At 28.7% G+C, this 19,551-nt stretch overlaps 3 protein-coding genes across 3 annotated transcripts; 1 reads left to right on the plus strand and 2 right to left on the minus strand.

The window, feature by feature from the left end:
• Positions 1 to 4,001: 4,001 nt before the first annotated feature.
• Positions 4,002 to 5,831, plus strand: LOC109803578 (1-aminocyclopropane-1-carboxylate oxidase 4). Its single transcript, XM_020365210.3, has 4 exons — positions 4,002 to 4,172; positions 4,265 to 4,491; positions 4,819 to 5,152; positions 5,363 to 5,831. Exons 1-4 carry the CDS (start codon positions 4,068 to 4,070, stop codon positions 5,627 to 5,629), a joined length of 933 nt encoding a protein of 310 aa, XP_020220799.1. The 5' UTR covers positions 4,002 to 4,067; the 3' UTR covers positions 5,630 to 5,831.
• Positions 5,832 to 5,888: 57 nt separating this feature from the next.
• LOC109804106 (protein DETOXIFICATION 16) lies at positions 5,889 to 9,517 on the minus strand. The gene is made up of 8 exons (XM_020365881.3): positions 8,749 to 9,517; positions 7,925 to 8,469; positions 7,737 to 7,823; positions 7,563 to 7,619; positions 7,151 to 7,389; positions 6,536 to 6,654; positions 6,344 to 6,430; positions 5,889 to 6,258 (listed from the first exon to the last, which is right to left on the minus strand). Exons 1-8 carry the CDS (start codon positions 9,049 to 9,051, stop codon positions 6,199 to 6,201), a joined length of 1,497 nt encoding a protein of 498 aa, XP_020221470.1. The 5' UTR covers positions 9,052 to 9,517; the 3' UTR covers positions 5,889 to 6,198.
• An 862-nt stretch (positions 9,518 to 10,379) lies between these two features.
• Positions 10,380 to 15,652, minus strand: LOC109803893 (protein DETOXIFICATION 16). Its single transcript, XM_020365563.2, has 9 exons — positions 15,160 to 15,652; positions 14,706 to 15,039; positions 13,661 to 14,205; positions 13,503 to 13,589; positions 13,365 to 13,421; positions 13,038 to 13,276; positions 10,966 to 11,084; positions 10,779 to 10,865; positions 10,380 to 10,695 (listed from the first exon to the last, which is right to left on the minus strand). The coding sequence occupies exons 1-9, from the start codon at positions 15,162 to 15,164 to the stop codon at positions 10,636 to 10,638; spliced, it is 1,533 nt and encodes a 510-aa protein (XP_020221152.2). The 5' UTR covers positions 15,165 to 15,652; the 3' UTR covers positions 10,380 to 10,635.
• Between the last annotated feature and the right edge of the window lie 3,899 nt (positions 15,653 to 19,551).

The raw sequence follows: 19,551 nt of genomic DNA on the forward strand, positions 1-19,551 counted from the left end.
AAATTATTTAATACTTGAATAATTTTATTTATTCTGAATCTAAACAAGTTAAATATATTTGAATGATTGAATATATAAAAAATGAATATAAGAAGTGAAAAGAAATAAATCATAAATTAGATAAAATTTTTATTTAGATTAATTTAATAGTTTAAAATCTAATACATTTTTACTCATATAAAATTGTCCGATAAAATTAAGATTTATTCAAACCAAAACTCACATAAACCAACAAGTCATTTGATTGAGCCCCATGAATTATAGTTTTTATTTATTTTTCAATTTTTTGTAATTTTTTTTTCATATATCTCATACACTTTAAATAACCATTCAAAATTATTTACACATTCTAATTATAACTACTCATACATATTTAGTATCAATTATTTTTATTTTACATAAAATCCACGAAAACACAAAGTATTTTTTTTAGCTCATATAATATAATATTTATGTTATAACTTAAACAAAGTAAATGGCATGGTGGTTTAAGTGACGAAACAAAAGGTAAAACTTATGAATATTGAGTTATAATCGTCTTTTTTAACCATTTTTTTTTTATCAATTTTGACATCATGGCTGATCAAACAATTTAACATTCAATTACCAAAACAAGCAATTTAACATTTTATATATTATTGATATAATCTTTTATATGGTATCTAATAGAAATATAATTTTTAAAATAATTATTATAAAATTTAGTGAACGTACTATGTTTAACAATTTGTAGTTGAATAATAGTGTATATTATGAATTTATATTTTAATTAAATTATTAAAATTATCTTTATTCAACAGTGCTTCTGCCTGTTTAAACTTTTCAAGAGTTTTCATACGTGATCGGGAATTATAAAAAATCCTCTATTTTTAGAGGTACTTCTTATCCCTTAATTTAAATATTATCATAACCTCTCCTCAGGTAAACTAAATATTACACTGACTAATAATTATTACGATTTTAGAATAATATACATTGGAATTCTATTGTGAATTCTGTTCTTACTGATAGCATATACGTTCTTGTTTTTCTTCTCTTAAACCAAACTTAACAAGAAAAATTCTTCCTTCTTTTTCTTAAAACAAAGTTTAATTTATTATATTGGACGGTTATACTTTCATAGACACTTAATTCAACATTTTTGTATAGCCATCACACAAAAATATACTACAAATATTTGACTTCAAAATTAATGAACAACAATCGACCAAAGTTTTGGTCTCGATTTCTGACTATGCAAAAGAATACAGAAACTATGTCCAATCGCTCACAGTACCTTTGATATTTCTTAGTCAAGTGGCTCCTATTTAATAAAGTGGTTAAAGAAAAACAAAACAAAACATAATATTAGTTTTCTAAGGAAGATAAAGACGTTTTAACAGTTAATATATTTTTAAAAGTTATTAAAATTATAATTTATTATATATTAATGTATGAATTTAGTTCACTTTTGGCTATCAAAAAAGAAAATTAAGTTTTAGTTCACTATAATAAATTACATTATCCATAGATTAGAATTTATTCTACATGAGTTTTGAATAGTTATTATCAAAGATTATGATCTTATTATAAATAAAAATTGAATAATAGTATTTAAATTAAATTCTCTATAATATTCAATTTAACTATTTTCCCATCAATAATAAATTTCTTTTATTTTTTTTTCTATTTTTTAATCAATGATAATCAAACTTGATATTAAAGACATGCATCTTATTTAATCAAGCTGAGCTAGACTCTTTTGATCTTTTCTTCTTTTTCATCTAGAGTTAATTTTTCTTTCTTGTGGAAAACTAAAATTTCTTTTTAAGAAGTCACATTTATATGTTGAATGACATTTCTACTTGAGTTTAATTTGTATACGCTGTCAGCGTCAACATATAAAGATTTTTATATCAACAACTGATTAGAAATTATCTTAAATATAATTTTTAAAATAACTACTATAAGAATTTAATGAGTATATATTGTAAAAATTTTACATAATTAATTAATTAAAAATTATTTTTGATATTATTTATAAGGTAGTTATCTTGTATTAAGGTTAACAAATTTATCCTATTTTCTTTTATTATAAAGCTCAACAAAGTTGCTGTATATGGAAATATATAATTTATAGTTTTTTTTTTGGTAAGGTATAAATTTATAGTTTTAATACAATCAATACATTCTAAATATTTTTATTATTATTTGTTTAGTTTGGTGGATTTAGATTCCCTTATAGTGTGTTTGGATGAGGAATTTTACAAATTTAAGGAATCTTAAATTCTTGGTATTTGAATTACTTTGATTTCAATTTCTATCATTCTTAAAATATTTTGTTTGGATGAGTCAATTCAAATTTCTTAAATTTTAAATTGTTAGGTTGAATATGATAATTTGATTCTATCATAATAAAATTGATTTTAAAAATATATATATATGTTGAGATTTTTAAATTAAATTTTATAAAAATAAATATTAATCCATTTTTAAATATTTAAAAATTTTAAAAATTAATATTAGATAATATTTTATAATTTTAAAAATTAATATAAGATAATATTTAATAATTTTAAAAATATTTTTAAATATCAAATAATCAAAAGAATGAAGAGATAAGATAAAATATATAGGTGAAATAAGAAAAATAAATATGAGGAATTTCAAATTCTCCCATTTTTGGGAGAATTTGAAATTATACTATTTTAAGGAATTTTACAAATACTTGGATTTCAAATTCTTTGTAAATTCCTCATCCAAACAAAGCATTTCACCTCAAAGAATTTGAAATTCTTCAAATAAATGAATTACCCTATATAAATTCCTCATCTAAACACACCATTAAGTTATTTTGTTATAATTATGCGTATGTAATAAATTTATTTAAAATTAATTATAATAAAGTTGTGTAAGATTCAACTCGTGATATAATCTAAATAAACCAGTGTTTTAGTCTTTGAAAATAATATTATTGTTATATTAGTTTTTAAAATTAAAAAATTCAAATAAGTACATGGGAATACAATCCGTAAACTATATTGATCTAAAAAGAAATAGTAACTTTAAGTAATAATATTAACATATGTTTAAAAGCTAAAATAATAATAAATAACTAAGTTTAGAAACATAGATAAAGCAACTAAAAATCTCATAAATTTATTTAAAAAATGTTAATTTCAACATACTTTCAAAAACCAAAATGATGATTTACTCTAAAATAGTAAAATCCAGATTCAGCGTTTTTGGCTGACTGAGTCTAAGTTATTTCTTTTTTGACATTTGTGATAATCGGCTTATTAAATACAGTTCTATCAATGATTATTCTTAAGAAAATAATTCGTCAATCGATAATTTTCAATTAAAGGCGTGCGATTACCAAAACTAAAACAGTTTGAACACGATATCAATTTTCACGTTTTTCACGTATGATAATATGAACAATACCATACTATTTAAACTCATAAAAAATTTTAGGTTAAGAGATAACGTTTTGTATAGATATTTAATAAATATATTTTTTTCATTATCAAGGATGCAGAACAACAATTAAAGAGTCTAACAAATATTAAATAATAGATATCTCTTCCTAATTATTTAAATTTTCTGTATTTTCAAGAATCAAGATTCAAAATTCAACTACTTATACAACTCCAAACCGTTTGAAGTTGATTAAAAAAAGAGATACGTAAATTCATGTCATAATAGCAGTCATCTTTAAGCTTCAGAAGTGCATAGGCTAATTTAGCTTGCTTGTGCCACCTTCTGAGAAATAACTAGCATAACTCCAACAAAGAATTTATTTATGGGAAAATGCTCGGAAAGTTTGTTAGCCACCACATGAGTCCAACAGATACCAAAGTTGACAATTCAACGATGTAAAGTTGTAAACTGATTTTGGCACCAGAATGATTACTAACTACTAGCATGCATCTCATGATTCATGAGCCACACAGGAAACTTTACTTGTCCTAGTCTCACTGTGCACTTTGCATTCCACTATAAATAGCACACATCTACTTCCCAACATGCATCAACACACACATTAAAACACTCAAGAGGTTCAAGATTAAGAAAAAGTGAGAGAGATGGAGAACTTCCCAGTGATCAACTTGGAGAATCTCAATGGTGAGGAGAGAAAAGCTATCCTAGAGAAAATTGAAGATGCTTGTCAGAACTGGGGATTTTTTGAGGTACCCCACAAAATATATCTGTATATTTGCAACCTAAAATTTTCTTCATGTTCGTTTTAACTATATTAATGATGTTGATTTCCAAATTGCAGTTGGTAAATCATGGAATACCCCATGAACTTTTGGATACTGTGGAAAGGTTAACAAAAGAGCATTATAGGAAATGCATGGAGCAGAGGTTCAAGGAGGCAGTGGCAAGCAAAGGGTTAGAGGGTATCCAAGCTGAAGTAAAGGACTTGGACTGGGAGAGTACCTTCTTCTTGCGCCATCTCCCAGATTCCAACATTTCTGAAATCCCTGATCTCAGCCAAGAGTACAGGTTAGACAAATTGAAAACTAAGAGATGCATGCATGACATGTTATATTTTTACCAAAAATAACAAATTCATCAGCAAACCACACATTTAAACTTGACAAACATCACATCAAACATCATATCTTAACTCAAAACCTTAACGTATAAGGTTTATGAGTCTTTCTCATGTATATGTTACTCAACTTGTCAATCTCTATCCAATGTCAAACACTCGGACTTCATTCACACTTAAACATGTGATTTGGTTGACAAAATTGATAATGTGATATATTATATTGTCTACATATACATAAAAACACATAATCTGAACTAGACGAGATATGGATGCAGGAAGGCGATGAAGGAATTTGCAGAGAAATTAGAGAAGCTTGCAGAGGAGTTACTAGACCTTTTATGTGAAAATCTTAGATTAGAGAAGGGGTACCTGAAGAAGGCCTTCTACGGATCAAAAGGTCCAAATTTTGGCACAAAGGTTGCAAACTACCCTCCATGTCCGAAGCCAGAGCTGGTGAAGGGTCTTCGTGCACATACCGATGCTGGTGGGATTATCCTTCTCTTGCAAGATGACAAGGTCAGTGGCCTGCAGCTTCTCAAAGATGGCCACTGGGTGGATGTGCCTCCAATGCGCCACTCCATAGTTGTTAACCTTGGTGATCAGCTTGAGGTACATTCTTTTAGTAAGAGTCTGTTTAGATACAAACTATAAACATTTTCTTGAATATCTCTATTGAAAATAAGATTTTTTTCCGATAAAAAAATCCTCAAAAATACTCAAGTCAATATCCCAACACGTTGTAATATCACTCTCTAATAGTCTAATGCAATACTTTTCTGTTGTGGGTATAATTCTCATCCAAGTTTTTTGGTGAAACAGGTTATCACCAATGGGAAATACAAGAGTGTGGAGCACCGCGTGATTTCTCGAACTGATGGGACCAGAATGTCCGTAGCCTCATTCTACAACCCTGCCAGTGATGCTGTTATCTACCCCGCACCAGCATTGTTGGAGAGAGATGCAGAGGAGATCGACAAAGTATACCCAAAATTTGTGTTTGAGGACTACATGAGGCTCTATGCTACACTTAAGTTCCAGCCAAAGGAGCCAAGATTTCAAGCTATGAAAGGAGTGGATTCATTTTAGTTTCGTCCCAACTTGAACAGCTTAATTGGATCATTGTTATACTACACTGCTGGAAGAAATTTTATTGATTAGAAAAGAGTGAGAAAATAATTATTGGTTGTTTAATTTTCCAAAGTCTTGTTACAGTGGTGGATTGATTATTTGTACTCCAGAAAATAAAGAAGTGTTCTAATGATATTCAACATTACTTGTTCTTGCTGAATCTACTTTACTAAATTTGTCAATCTTGATTGTGAAATTAGCATTCAAGAAAATCCTTAATAACTCATTCCGAGTATATAATATTATCAATCCACATTCCTTTATAATTTCAAGATAAGTACAGTACACATCAATTCAATATAAGATAATACACCAAACACCAACGCACCAAAAACAAAAATGGTAACTACAAGAATAGACAAGCCAACTGCCTTGTCTATGTTGGTCCACTAACTTGATCAAGATTAGATTAAAACAGTACTTGGACTTTTATGGCATATGTTTCAACCAAAAGAATGAGAGGTAACAAAACTTGAAGTCTTTTATCTAAATATTTGTTCTGAACGTGTAGCAGTAGCGGTTACAGCTTAATAGACTATGTTCTCTGGTGTCATTGACTCATAGACTCTATCTGTAGCCTTCTTTGCCTGAATAAGAAGCAATTTCAGAAAAATATATGGACACAAACCAGTCTCACAAATATGAAAGGACAATGAAAAGGTAAAAGTGCACCTCTTCCTCCCAATCAGTACGTAAGGTGATGATTAACAGAGACAATACTTGAACAAGAAGTTCAAATATGATCCCCAGCCACAGCCCCTACACAAGTATTTTAATAGGTAAAACAAAAATCAAATGATTTTATTTTTATGAAAATGACAAGAGGACAAAGCTGCCATGCCACAAAGGATAGACTTCTTTTACCTTCCCTCCAATATGCAATACAAAAGAAAAAACGATGGCTGATGGAATCCCAACTAGATAAAAAGAACCTAGATTGATAAAGGCACAAATTTTCTGCCAGCCACATCCTCTAGCTGTGCCTGCATTGAGTTAACTAATTGAGATGATATACAGCATTGTACTAGCAAATTTAGTTGAACGCTAGCTGCAAGTTTTCTACTTCGAGTTTTTTATTTTTCATCCACAAATTAAGTTAAAATAATTTAGATCATGCTTTCATGTGATGTGTAGAAAAAAAATGCGAGTCCCATGGAAAAATGGCTACAACACAAATTTGGCTTTTTAAAGTTTAAATCGAAAGTATTTCATCTGCATATTTTATGCACTATTTTTTTTTTCACAATGATGGTAATAAAGTTCGAACTTAGGATTTTGTGTATATTACTTAATTTTCCACTACTAAACTGACTTTAACGATTCATATTTTATGCACTATGAATCTAAAGAAGATTTTCTTCTATCATTTTAACAAAAAAATGAAAATGATTGTGAAAATATTTTTGATTGAATTTTATAAAACATTTTCAAAAGTCAGCCCAAAATCCACACAATAAACAAACGGGAAAGAAGAAAAACCTGAAAGCACACACTGGATTCCATCCAGGAAGTTGGATGCAGCAAGCAATGGCAACATTATTGCTACATATTCTACAACTTCTACTTCCTTACTATATGCATAACCCCAAACATTGCGCATTAGCATCATTACTGCTCCAACTAAGGTTCCCTCAACAAGGGCCATTGCCAAGACAACGTAAACAGCTAAACGTGCAACCCAAGGATGACCAGCTCCGAGTTCATTTGACACACGAATGCTGTAAATAATCCAGCAAGCATTATGGAACCTATATTCTAATATCTATAATTAATCAAGGGAAAGATATTGAAAGCCAAATTGAAAAGAAAACAGAACATTTGATAGATATGTACTTAAAAGTTAAATGCCTAGGTTGCTATAGAACTATAAAACTAGATAAGTACTACTTACCTTACAGCTTCACTGAAACCAGAAGGGATCATCCAAACAGTTGAAGCTGTATTCAAGCTGAGAAGAACAACTTTAGGATGATGAAAATAATGTAAAAAAAATGTCATAGTGCATGTAGGACTCACCTCCTAGCTAATATAAGACTTTCATAAGTATCTCAAATAGGAAACTAACCAGATAGAAAGCACTGATGTTTCCAACTTCGGATTTGGTAGAAGACCGGATAGGAGAACCATCATTTCAAATGACCACATTTCCAAGCTGTCAACATTAGGATGCCGAACTTAATTCAAAGTGAAATGTTGAGAAAATCAACAGAAGTGTAAAGCTTGACCAATTATGATAGTAGAGAATGGAATTACCAAACCATAACAGCCGAAGGAATGGCAAGCCTTAGAAAAGAGGGAATGTTATGCAGTGCCTCTTTTGAAAAGCCTGTCCAAGATTTTGCACACTCAGGAGAAAAGTTGACATAGAGTGCCAGCATCAAAGCATTCACACAATAAGATATAGAGTTTGCTATAGCAGCTCCTCTACTTCCTAGTCCAAATTTGAATACCATAATCCAACAAACAAAAAGATGGAGTAATGTAGTAGCTCCAGAGCAGAATACCATTGGAAATACAATATTTTGGGTTTGTAAGAATCTGTTTAGGCACTGAATAAGACCATAGGCAAAAAGGCTCGGAATCAATAACTGAGCATATTTTCCAGCTTCTGCAGAGATTTCAGGATCTTGGCCAAGGAAAATTAGAATGGATCTTGTATTTGCCCAAATGACTGCTAGGGGTATGCTGACAATCATTAGAACGAGCATGGCCCTCTGCGTGTGTATGCCTAACATGCGGTACTGTTTTGCTCCATATGACTGGCCACACAAGGTGTCCAAGGCACATGCCATTCCCAGCTATCCTAATCAAAAACCAACAATAGCTTAGAGCACATTGCACTAAACTATCCATTGCTTGCTCAATGCATCCAAATCAACTAGAAAAGGTTCTTAATCTAATCAAAAGAACCTTTGTATACATTCCGATGCTTAAAAGAGCCAATGCTAAAAAAAGTACAGTGTATGCTTTCCAGCTTCCATAACCATCAACATGAGACCAAAAATCCATTTTGTTAAAGAGTATTTCAAGATATTAAGATAAAAAATAAAAAAATAAAAAAGTAAAACACAACTTACCAATAAGCAAATACCAGTGACAGAAGCAAATGAAGTAGCCATTGAAGCACCAGAGAGAGGCAACTCACCGAGGTGGCCCACAAACATTATAGATATAATCTGAATGCAAAAGTTTAGCAGACCCACAAATACCAAGGGCCCTGCAAGACATAACTGCTTCTTGACTTCTTCAAAAATTTCTCTTTTTTCTCTTACCCTTCTCTTGTTTTGCTGTGTTTCATTATTATCAACTATGGTTCCATCTTGCTCCGAGATTTGAATCAAGGGAGATCGTAGAGATGCATTTCGACCGTCTCCGTCCATGTTTAGTTGTTTTTACACCTTTTGGTCACACACACTGGTGGGTTTTATTGGCTTATGCCATATACAATAATTTACACCTTTTGGTCACAGAGGTAGTATTATACAATTCTGAAACTTGGAAGTTCGTGCCGTGATCATCATCGATAACTCATGTCATTTTTATTTTTTTTTAACTCATCTCTTTTCTAGTTCTCTTTCACTTTCCTCCAAAAGTTTCTTTCCCTAGATATTGTATGATTAAGATTTAAGAGTATACATTTCAATTAAAATTGAACCCAGGACTCAGGAGTATCTATATTAGTCTGATATGATTTTTACTGAGAAATTTTGCTTTGATTGGGATCGCAGTGAGATTAGCCCAACTTAGAAAAGTGGGGTCGAATTGGGTGGCAGTAACACAGCCTAACGAGTGATAGCTGTGGAGTAGTGACAGTGAACATCTCAAAAAAATAAATTAAAAATTAACTATAATTAAATATTAATCTCAGATGAAATATATTTTTAATTAATTATAATATGACTATCATTGAAAAATCATATTCTTTTATTTAAAATGCTTATAGATATGAAAGAGATTATTAAGTTATGTAAATATAAAAACAGTAGGAATTTTAATTAGTTGATAATAATATGAATTTTATTTTAAGAAATTCAATAATTTAATGTGAATGTAAAATACCAACTTTGGTGCAATGTATACAATTATTTATTAAATAATTTATTTTCGATATTTTTTCATTTATTTCTCTTTAGTTTGTGCCGCATCAAAAGTTGTTTCTCTAAAAGTTTATAAATGAGAAAATTGATCTTAATTAGTTGTAACATTAATTGTTACTAAAATTTCCACTTAGAAAAGGCTTCGGGTTTCTTGTATCTTGACATAGAAAATTGAGCCGTTGAAATTAGGAATGGTAACGGAGTGGATCGAACATGAGTTTCATGATATTCGTTTCCGTCCTCGTGAATCAAACCTATCCTCGTACCCGTTCTTATATTATAATTATAATTAGGTTGCTTCTCTATCTCATATTTTAATTAAGGGTTTTTTTAATAATTAAACAACTATAAATATTTCACATTATAATAAATAATTACACATAATAAAACATTAAGATTCTTTAACACAATTAAATTGGGAGTGAATATTAAACCAGAGATGGGGACGGAGGTTGATATTAAACTAGGGATAGGGATAGGGGTGAGTATTAAACCAGGGATAGGGACAGGGATGAGACAAGTACGAGGCACAAGTATATACTTGTACTTATACTTGTATTTGATTTAATATATCAGATTTTACCCGTATCCGTACCTGATCAAACTGGATATTCTTCGTTAAAGTCAAGGCGAGTTCGTGTATTACTTACGAGTATGAGTTTATTTGTCATCCCTAGTTAAAATGTCAACATATCTATAAAAGAATATAAAATAAAAAAAAAGCATATATGATGAACCTTTGAAATTCAAATTAGGGTTCCACATTAACTAAGACAAGGAGGGGATTGCACATATCTACCAAAGGAATGAATGGCAACAAACATGATGTTTTTCATCCAAATATTTATTTGGTAAAGAACTCCATCTTTATGAAACTCTATCCTCTGGTATTATTGAATCGTAGACTCTTTCTCTAGCCTTGTTTGCCTGAATTAGAAATAAAATCTTTAGAAAAAGACATATGAGAAAATGAAAGGAAGAAAGAAAGGAGAAAAAGGAAAAAAGTGGACCTCTTCAGCCCAATCAGTACGTAAGGTAATGATAAGTAGACATAATACTTGAGCAACAAGTCCACATATAATCCCCATCCAAAGCCCCTACATAAGTAATAATATTATAGCATCTTAATCTTATTATGAAAATGACAATAGGACAATGTTGCAATTCCACAAAGGATAAACTTCTAAGTTCTCTTACCTTCCCTCCAATAGACAATACAAAAGCAAATATAACAGCTGATGGAATCCCAACTAGATAATAAGAGCCCAAATTGATAAATGCACCTATTTTCTGCCACCCACACCCTCTGCAAGTGCCTGCATTCAATTATTAATTTAACCAATCAATTATCTATCATCTATTAATAATATTTAAATCTCATAAGCCACCTAAGTTTTAAAGCTCAAATATTCCATTAATAAATAAGCTCCTCTACTTTTCTCTTTAGTTGCCACATGTACGTTTTGCCTAACATGTCACCTCCTCCTTTCAATTTCTTATTGTTCTCCTTCCAAGTTTATCAGAAAATAATTAATTCAATTATTATTAAATAAAAATTTTAAAAGATAAATATGATCCAATACAAAATGATTAACATAAATTGGGTTGATTGGAATCGGATTGTAAAAAAAAAAAATTGATTCAATATAAATTGATTAACATTGATCGATTTAAATTTAAATATTCTCTCAAATATATTTTTAATTTTGTAAAATCAACGAGTTTTGGTTTTATTATCATAAAAAAATTATATTTTTCAACCTTCTAAAATTTGGAATTACTATTTCTGGTCTTCGAAAATGAATAAATTTTAATTTTAATTTTCACTTATTTAATTTCATACATCTAAAATTTAAAGTTGTTGTTTATTGTCTTTATTGTTCATTTTAAGATAAATAAATAATATTTATTTTAAATATTTATAACTTTTTAGAAGTATCACTTACTATGATATCATAAACAATTGTAGTTGTCACATGTATAATTATTTGACATTATGATAAACATAGAAATAGTTAACAAAAGTTATATATAATAGTAGAAAGTAATACAGTAATTCCAAATTATAAAGGAATACAAAATAAATAATTTCTTTTATAAAGACAAAAATCAAAACAAACTTATTTTGTAGGGACTCAATATATTTAATATTTGTTATTATTACATCAATCATGTAATTTATTATAAATATTTCACTAACATAATTTTTTCAAGATTAATTTGAAGTAAATTTAAATTAACTCTAAATACAGAAATTTTTTTATTAATTTATAAATACCTACAAAATCTAACTAGTTTCTTTGAGGTCTTCAGCAACATAAATGTAAATTGTTGTTTTAGGATGATTTTGAAGATTTAAGATGGGGCAAAAAATTATTCTAATTGAAATTAAATTAAAAGACTAATATTTATATATATAAAAAAAATTAATCGTCAAATTATAGTTATTATCATCGTCGTTAATGTTGTTTGTTACTTTTGTCAGCTCTCATCACTACCATAATTACATATATTATAATTAAATGTTAATATTAATAATGTATTATTTTTTATCTTAATATAAAAAGTTATTACTGTTGTTTTTATTATAATTTTTTCTCATTTAATTTGAACGCCACCTGTTATGTGAGAGTTAACTTTTTGCATAAAGCACATCAATATCTCAATTATATATATTCTTTTATGATAAATTTTCAGTAAATTAATATTTAATTATTTTTTAAGAAGATCAATTTTCCACCTAGTTTATTTTTATTTAATTATATAACATAAAAAAATAAGGCTTACAATTATGTATATATCTAAAATATATAAATGCAAATATATTTATAAAAATAATATTTTTAAATCACATGTTTATATAAAGTAAAATGATATAATATATGTGTGGATATAAAATTGTTTAAATACATATTATATCTTTTTAAATATATACTAACATAATACATAAAATTAAAAAAAAAATTAAAGATCGGAAACTTATATCTAATCTTAGAGCAAATATGCATGAAAGTTGGAGTTCGACATGAAGAAAATACTATATAAGTGGATGTGGTTGAAATATATTTGTTATTTAATTTTTTAATAAATAAATAAATTTTTTATTGGGTTTAATGAATTAAATACGAAAGCATTGTCATCTTTATGAAATATGTGTTGATTACTTAATTATGAATAACTGAATGAATAGTGATACTACTAAGTATGAAACGAAATAGATAGAGAAAATGGATGCTTGTGATATTTAGAGAAAGAAATAAAAGAAAAACCTGAGAGTACACCCTGGAGTGAATCCACGAAGCTGGACACTGCAAGAATTGGCATCATGATTGATACATATTTAACCACTTTTTCTTCATTACTATACGCGTGGCCCCAAACATTGCGTATTAGTATCATCATAATTCCAATTAATGTCCCCTCAAAAATGGCCATTACTGATACTACACACACTGCTAAACGTGCAATCCAAGGACGACCAGCTCCAAGTTCATTTGATACTCGAGTGCTGCATAAAATTAATCACACAATAATTTATTGAAGTGGAACCAAGGGTTGTATTGGAACAAGTGTGTTGCTACTTGCTACCACTTTACCTCACAGCTGCACCTAAACCATAAGGGAACATCCAAGCAGCTGATCCTGTATTCAAGCTGAGAACATCACATTAAATTAGTGAAATTAATAGAGAAGATCAAAAGAACGGTGAAAAGTATCTTAAATATGAAACTAACCAGATAGATAGCACTGATGTTTCCAACTTTGGATTTGGTAGAAGCCCAGATAGGAGAACCATCATTTCAAATGACCAATTTTCCAAGCTGTAAACACATTAGGATGTAAAACTGAATTGAAGTTGAACACAGCAACAGAAAAAAGCTGAAGGAATTACCAAACCATAATGGCTGAAGGAATGGCAAGCCTCACAAAAGAGGGGATGTTGTGCAATGCTGCTTTTGAAAAGCCTGTCCATGTTTTTGCACACTTGGGAGAAAACTTGACATAGAGTGACAGTATGAAAACATTTATCCAATAAGATATAGAATTTGCTATGGCTGCTCCTCTGCTTCCTAGTCCAGACTTGTATACCATGATCCAACATACAGGAAGATGTAGTACGGTAGTCACTCCAGAGATGAACATCATGGGAAATACAATATTTTGTGTTTGTAAGAATCTGTTTAGGCACATAAGAAGACCATAGGCAAAAAGGCTTGGAACCAATAACTCAGAATATTTTCCAGCTTCTGCAGAGATTTCAGGATCTTGGCCGAGGAAAACCAGAATGGATCTTGTGTTTGCCCAAATAATTGCTAAGGGTATGCTGACAATCATAAGAACAATCATGGCTCTCTGTGCATGTATGCCTAACATGTGGTGCTGCTGTGCTCCATATGATTGACCACACAAAGTATCCAAGGCACTTGCCATTCCAATCTGTCCTAATACAAAACCAAGAATAGCTTAGACTTTGAACACACAACACTAGACTATTCTTTGCTTGCTTAGTGTATCATTATTAACTAATGCCCGTCAAAACAAGTTTGTAACCAAAACCATTTACTTTACGATTAAAAACGAACAACAAACTTGTTTTCAACTAGTTAGTGAACTTTTCTTAATGAACATAGTCTACGCATTATTTTTTTTTTTGTAGAATCGATCTTAAGAGCACGATTCAACTAGATGTATTGACTTCCTACAACATATTATGGCTGAAAATTGAAAACTAGAATAGACCCGTGACATATTTAAATTAAACTAAACCAAAAGTAAGCTGACAATAATCATATATTATTATAAGTGAGATTAGTCTTTTAATATCGTGGGTTGAAAATACCCTGGTATTAATATAATTTTCAATTTTCATAACCAACGACACAGAACCAAGAATGATTTTTTTTTTTAAAAAGGAAGATAAGGAAAACACAACTCACCAATAGGCTAAAGCCAGTGACAGAAGAAAAAGAAGTAGCCATTGAAGCCCCAGAGAGAGCCAACTCTCCAAGGTGGCCAACAAACATAACAGATATAAGCTGAATGCAAAAGTTGAGGAGACCCACAGATATCAAAGGCCCTGCCAGCCATAACTGCAGCTTGATTTCTTCAAAAATTTCTCCTCTTTCTAATACCCTTTTATTGTTTTGCTCTGTATCATTATCAAGCATGGCTCCATCTTGCACCGAGACTTGAATCAAGGGAGATCTTAGAGGTGCACTCTGACTTCCTCTCTCCATGTTTACACTTTCAGAGTCACAAGGGGTTTTCTCACTTTAAACAATAATAATGCAGTGTGCTTAAGAAACATGGAAGCTAATTTAGACCATTAACAAGAGACGTCATGGCTTTTTCTCTAGATGAGTTAAGAAAAAATCTTGGTAAATAACTCACCTCATATTGAGTGAATTTCTTTAAGACTTGGTTCATGCATTGCGCCACCGTAAGAGCCTACTCACCCTCACCAAATCTAGCTAAAAATTATGTACAATTATTGATGGTACGATTCCTGACTTTCGTGAACTAGTTTGTTTTCTCCTTTCTTATACATGCTGTGTTAGTAATTCTATTAATTACTTTAAATTTCTTAGTAAATCAGGTTGTTGCCAATTTATTGAAAATCACACGGTGAATCGTTAAACAAGGTCAGGAATTAATGTTTGTTATGTTAGAAAAATATGATGCAGCTGATATAAGAATTTATGCTTAATTTAGTTAGTTATTATTGTAATTAATTTCTTTATAAGAATGAGCTATCGTAGAATAATAATTAAATACTATTAGAAGTCATAATAAACTGATTTATTTGTTATTAATAGATGAACTAATAGATGGCAGATATAATATTTAGAGTGAGTCCCTAATTTTGTCTTTAAAAGTTATGCTATGTTTCATTTTCATATGGATTTAAAGAGTGACTAAAGCTAAAAGATAAAAATAAAAAATTCTATATATCTTTTACTAAATATTAGTTTTTTTGTTATTTAATTTGCTTATGAGAGACTATTGAAATACCGGTTAGTAATAATGGCTATAGGAACGTGTTTCTGAAATTCATTTTGTTTTGCTTCCCCTATTTGATTTAGGTTGTTAAGAACTTAAGATATTTTATTCATTATATAAATTTCTTACCTTTGGAAGGCTTCTCTATATTCATCATGTTTTAATAGTAATTGTGAAATTTTATGATTCTCTATATTTTTTTTCTTCTGCTACTTATCGAACGAGAGTATTTGGATGATGTGTAATCAAGTTATACTTCTGCAATGTAAAGGCTTCGTGTTGTTTTATCCGATATATCACGTTTTCTTAGAATTGAATTGCTTAACAAAATAATGTTCCTATGGAACAATTATGTTCGTGTCTTTATTCAAATATGTGAACGACAATAAAAGGAAAGTATGATCGATAATTAATTGATATATTAATTGAATGGATGAATCGGGGTGCACCGATTTATTGTAACATTTGCGGGAATTACAATTATAACACATTTATGGATTATCTAAAAGCAATAGATAATTTCAGTTGGTACAAGTTTTGTTGTTAATGTATGTCTCATATATTGATTATTGTCACAATCATAAAGTTTTTAAGATTCTATTGGTTTTATGTTATTTATTTATTTATTGACAGGAATGATTTTATGTTATTAAGATCTTAAAAAAATAATTTTATTGTCTAACGATTTTATGTTTTTTTTATTAAGATTTAAATATATTTTAAATTTATATAAATATGAATATGTCTTTGTTTTAATCGTTTGAAAAAAATTGTCATTTCTATATTCTTTTTTAAAATATATGAATATGTTTTCACTTTTAACCACTTTTTATTTATTTTTCTTATATGACTTGCTTTAAATTCAATTCTATTTGAATAAAAAGATATATTAGTATTAAATATTAACAAGACCTTTGCATTAAATTTTCAGTACATCTATAACATTACAATGGCCGTGTTCACTTTTTCTTTACCCATTCACTAACTTTATAAACTACATCATTATTATGTTTTAAATGCCAATAAAAATATTAATAATTAATTAATTATGATGAATATGACGTTTAAGATAATTATTATAAAATTAATAAATTTATTTTACATAAACATTTTATGACTAAAAGACACTTTTACACTTTTAATACATAGATTATTTTTTTCTATATAAAAAACTCTATTAACTATAAATATAAATTTCAATTTCAAAATAGATATATTTTCTCAATTCTTATTTAACTTCCATTATTTTATATTTTTAAAATAAAAATAATTATACATACCATTAATGGATATAGTATGTGTCTTTTCTTTTAGTATATAAATAATAGTAATAAGAATTTAATCATCATATATTATCTTATATTTTTTATACAATCAATTAATTAAAAATCATTATTTATATAATTTTGAAGATAATTATTATAAATTTTAAGTTAATATTGATGATAGATTGTGATTGAATGATAATATAAAATTGGATTACATGAGTATCATGGTTAGATCCTAGTAATAATAACTGAACAAGGTTTTATCAATCAAATAACGTTATAATATTGTTTTTGTTGCAATTATGTATGTAAATAAGCTATAATAACACATTCGGAAGCAACAACAATGGCTAGTTAAAAAGGGAAAAAAATATATCCCGATGCTTCTAGTTTGTAATTTCTATCTGTAGACTTTAGAAGGTTTTCCCACCAGGTATATGCGTCTTTATTACGGATCAATTTGAAAATGATCTTGGTCAACATTGTATCAGGCATAACAAATATAGAATATAACTAAATAAGGATATGATGCGTCCTCTTTAATCATAAATTTAAAGAGTTTGTACCAAATAAATAAAGTACAAATTTTAAGTCTTGCACTAAATGAACTCATTAATCTAATCGATCCAAAAGTTTATAATATTTCAACCAAAAAATTAAAAGTGTCAAAAATGTTATCACGTGATCATGTTTCCACACTTTTCTCTATTTTAATTTAGTCTTCCTTTCTCAATACACAAATTATGAATATCTTACTAATTCAAACAAGTGTCTTGTCTTAATTTCATATATTGAATTTTTTTTTTATTCATTTTAATTATTATTTTTATTTTGAAATTTAATTTGATTTAATAGCTATCTCAAAATTTTATTTTTCAATTATTTCAAACCATTCTCCTTTTTAAGGATGTTTAGGTGATTTCATGAAACTTTTTTCTCTTAATCAAATAAAATAATTTTCACTTTTCTTTTCATCTGTTTTCTATTATAACAAACAGGTGAAAAATCTATTTATTTTCCTTTTATTTCATTGTCTTCCTTTTTATTTTCTTAAGTTTTGCGTTAAAATAATTCTTTTTGCAGAAACGATTTCATTGGGCTTTTTTATGGGCTGGGCCTCCCAAAACCATCGTGATAAGACTTTGGCTGATGATATATACACCTCCATTTTTTTATACATACACCCCCTTTTTAAAAAAAATATATTAAATTCCTAAATTATTCTTAATATTATTTAAAATAAAAAAATTATCCTGGAAAATTTTTTTCGGAGGTGTATTTGTACATAATTATGGAAAGTTCTTTCCGGAATACTAAAATTACTATTCCGGAAATAACTTTCCGTCAGAATAATTCTGGAAAGTATTTTTCGTAACATTAAAATTACTATTGCGTAAAGCTCTTTCCGGAATTATGGTAACAAATACACACACTATTAATATTCCGGAAAGAATTTTTCGCAATAGTAATTCTAGTGTTACGGAAAGTATTTTTCATAATTATTTTGACGAAAAATTATTTTTGGAATAATAATTTTAGTATTCTGGAAAGTACTTTCCGTAATTATTCTGGCGGAAAGTTCTTTTCGGAAGGTTCATGATATATACACCTCCTGTTTTTTTTATAAGTACACCTTCTTTATTTTTTTTAAAAAATTATAAAATATTATATATATATTTTTTAATTTTATACCTTTAACTTTCAATTTTCTACTTTTTTCTTTTTTCACACTTTTTTTTTCTCTTTCAATTTTTATATGCTACCAAAATAGGTGGAGTGAAGGAAAGATAACGGGGTGCATGTAAAAATTGAAAAAGGAAAAAAAGAAGAAAAAAGAAAGATCTGTAAAAAAATTACTAAATTAAATATTGTGAATGTAAAATAAAGAAAAAAAGTAAAAAATTAAGAATATTTTAAAATTTTAATTATTTTTTTGAAAAGGAGGTGTACTTATAGGAAAAAGGAGGTGTATATATCATCAACCTAAGACTTTTAGCGTGTATTTAGATTCTCATCCACAAACTTCAATCGTGGATTAGAGAGTAATTATTTATTATTTTTTATGTATTTTAAGGTGAAAACTTGTTAAAACGTGGATTACCGACGAGAATTTAAACATACACTTAATGCTTATTTATTGTTAAAAAATAATCCGAAGGGAAGAGAATTATTTGGAAAAGAGTGGTATGAACTACCCCGAAGGCAGGCTAAACGACCATTGTGGTGCAGTTTTACAAACAATATACCAAAATGGGATTGTTTTGAAACATATTATACCTTTGGGGCTATTTTATTAGGTGTCGCTATGGCCCATAGCGACTCCCATGACACGTGGCTTTTTTGTTTTTTTTTTTGGCTTGGTTGGGCTGGACCAGTGTCGCTATCAGCTGGCCCACCACAGCTGATGGGCTTAAAAAAATTATGTAGCCCATAGCGACACTGGGTAAAGAAAAAAATAAAAAAGGAAAATAATAATAATGTAAAATAAATATAATAAAGTGAACTATTTATTATA

Source organism: Cajanus cajan, chromosome 2 (assembly GCF_000230855.2).
Source record: "Cajanus cajan strain Asha chromosome 2, NIPB_CcT2T_4, whole genome shotgun sequence".
Classification (NCBI taxonomy): domain Eukaryota; kingdom Viridiplantae; phylum Streptophyta; class Magnoliopsida; order Fabales; family Fabaceae; genus Cajanus; species Cajanus cajan.

Bases quoted from the DNA above. Each gene is read 5' to 3' on its own strand.
- LOC109803893 (XM_020365563.2), bottom strand. The intron at 13,590-13,660 runs GTAATTCCTTCA...ATGTGTTTACAG, and splicing joins CCTTCAGCCATTATGGTTTG to CTTGGAAAATTGGTCATTTG. The intron at 13,422-13,502 runs GTTAGTTTCATA...TGATGTTCTCAG, and splicing joins ACATCAGTGCTATCTATCTG to CTTGAATACAGGATCAGCTG.
- LOC109803578 (XM_020365210.3), top strand. From the start codon at position 4,068: ATGGAGAACTTCCCAGTGATCAACTTGGAGAATCTCAATGGTGAGGAG. The intron at 4,173-4,264 runs GTACCCCACAAA...TCCAAATTGCAG, and splicing joins AGAACTGGGGATTTTTTGAG to TTGGTAAATCATGGAATACC. The intron at 5,153-5,362 runs GTACATTCTTTT...TTGGTGAAACAG, and splicing joins ACCTTGGTGATCAGCTTGAG to GTTATCACCAATGGGAAATA.
- LOC109804106 (XM_020365881.3), bottom strand. From the start codon at position 9,051: ATGGACGGAGACGGTCGAAATGCATCTCTACGATCTCCCTTGATTCAA. The intron at 7,824-7,924 runs GTAATTCCATTC...TAATGTTGACAG, and splicing joins CCTTCGGCTGTTATGGTTTG to CTTGGAAATGTGGTCATTTG. The intron at 6,655-7,150 runs GTTTTTCTTCTT...AACTCAATGCAG, and splicing joins AATCCAGTGTGTGCTTTCAG to GCACAGCTAGAGGATGTGGC.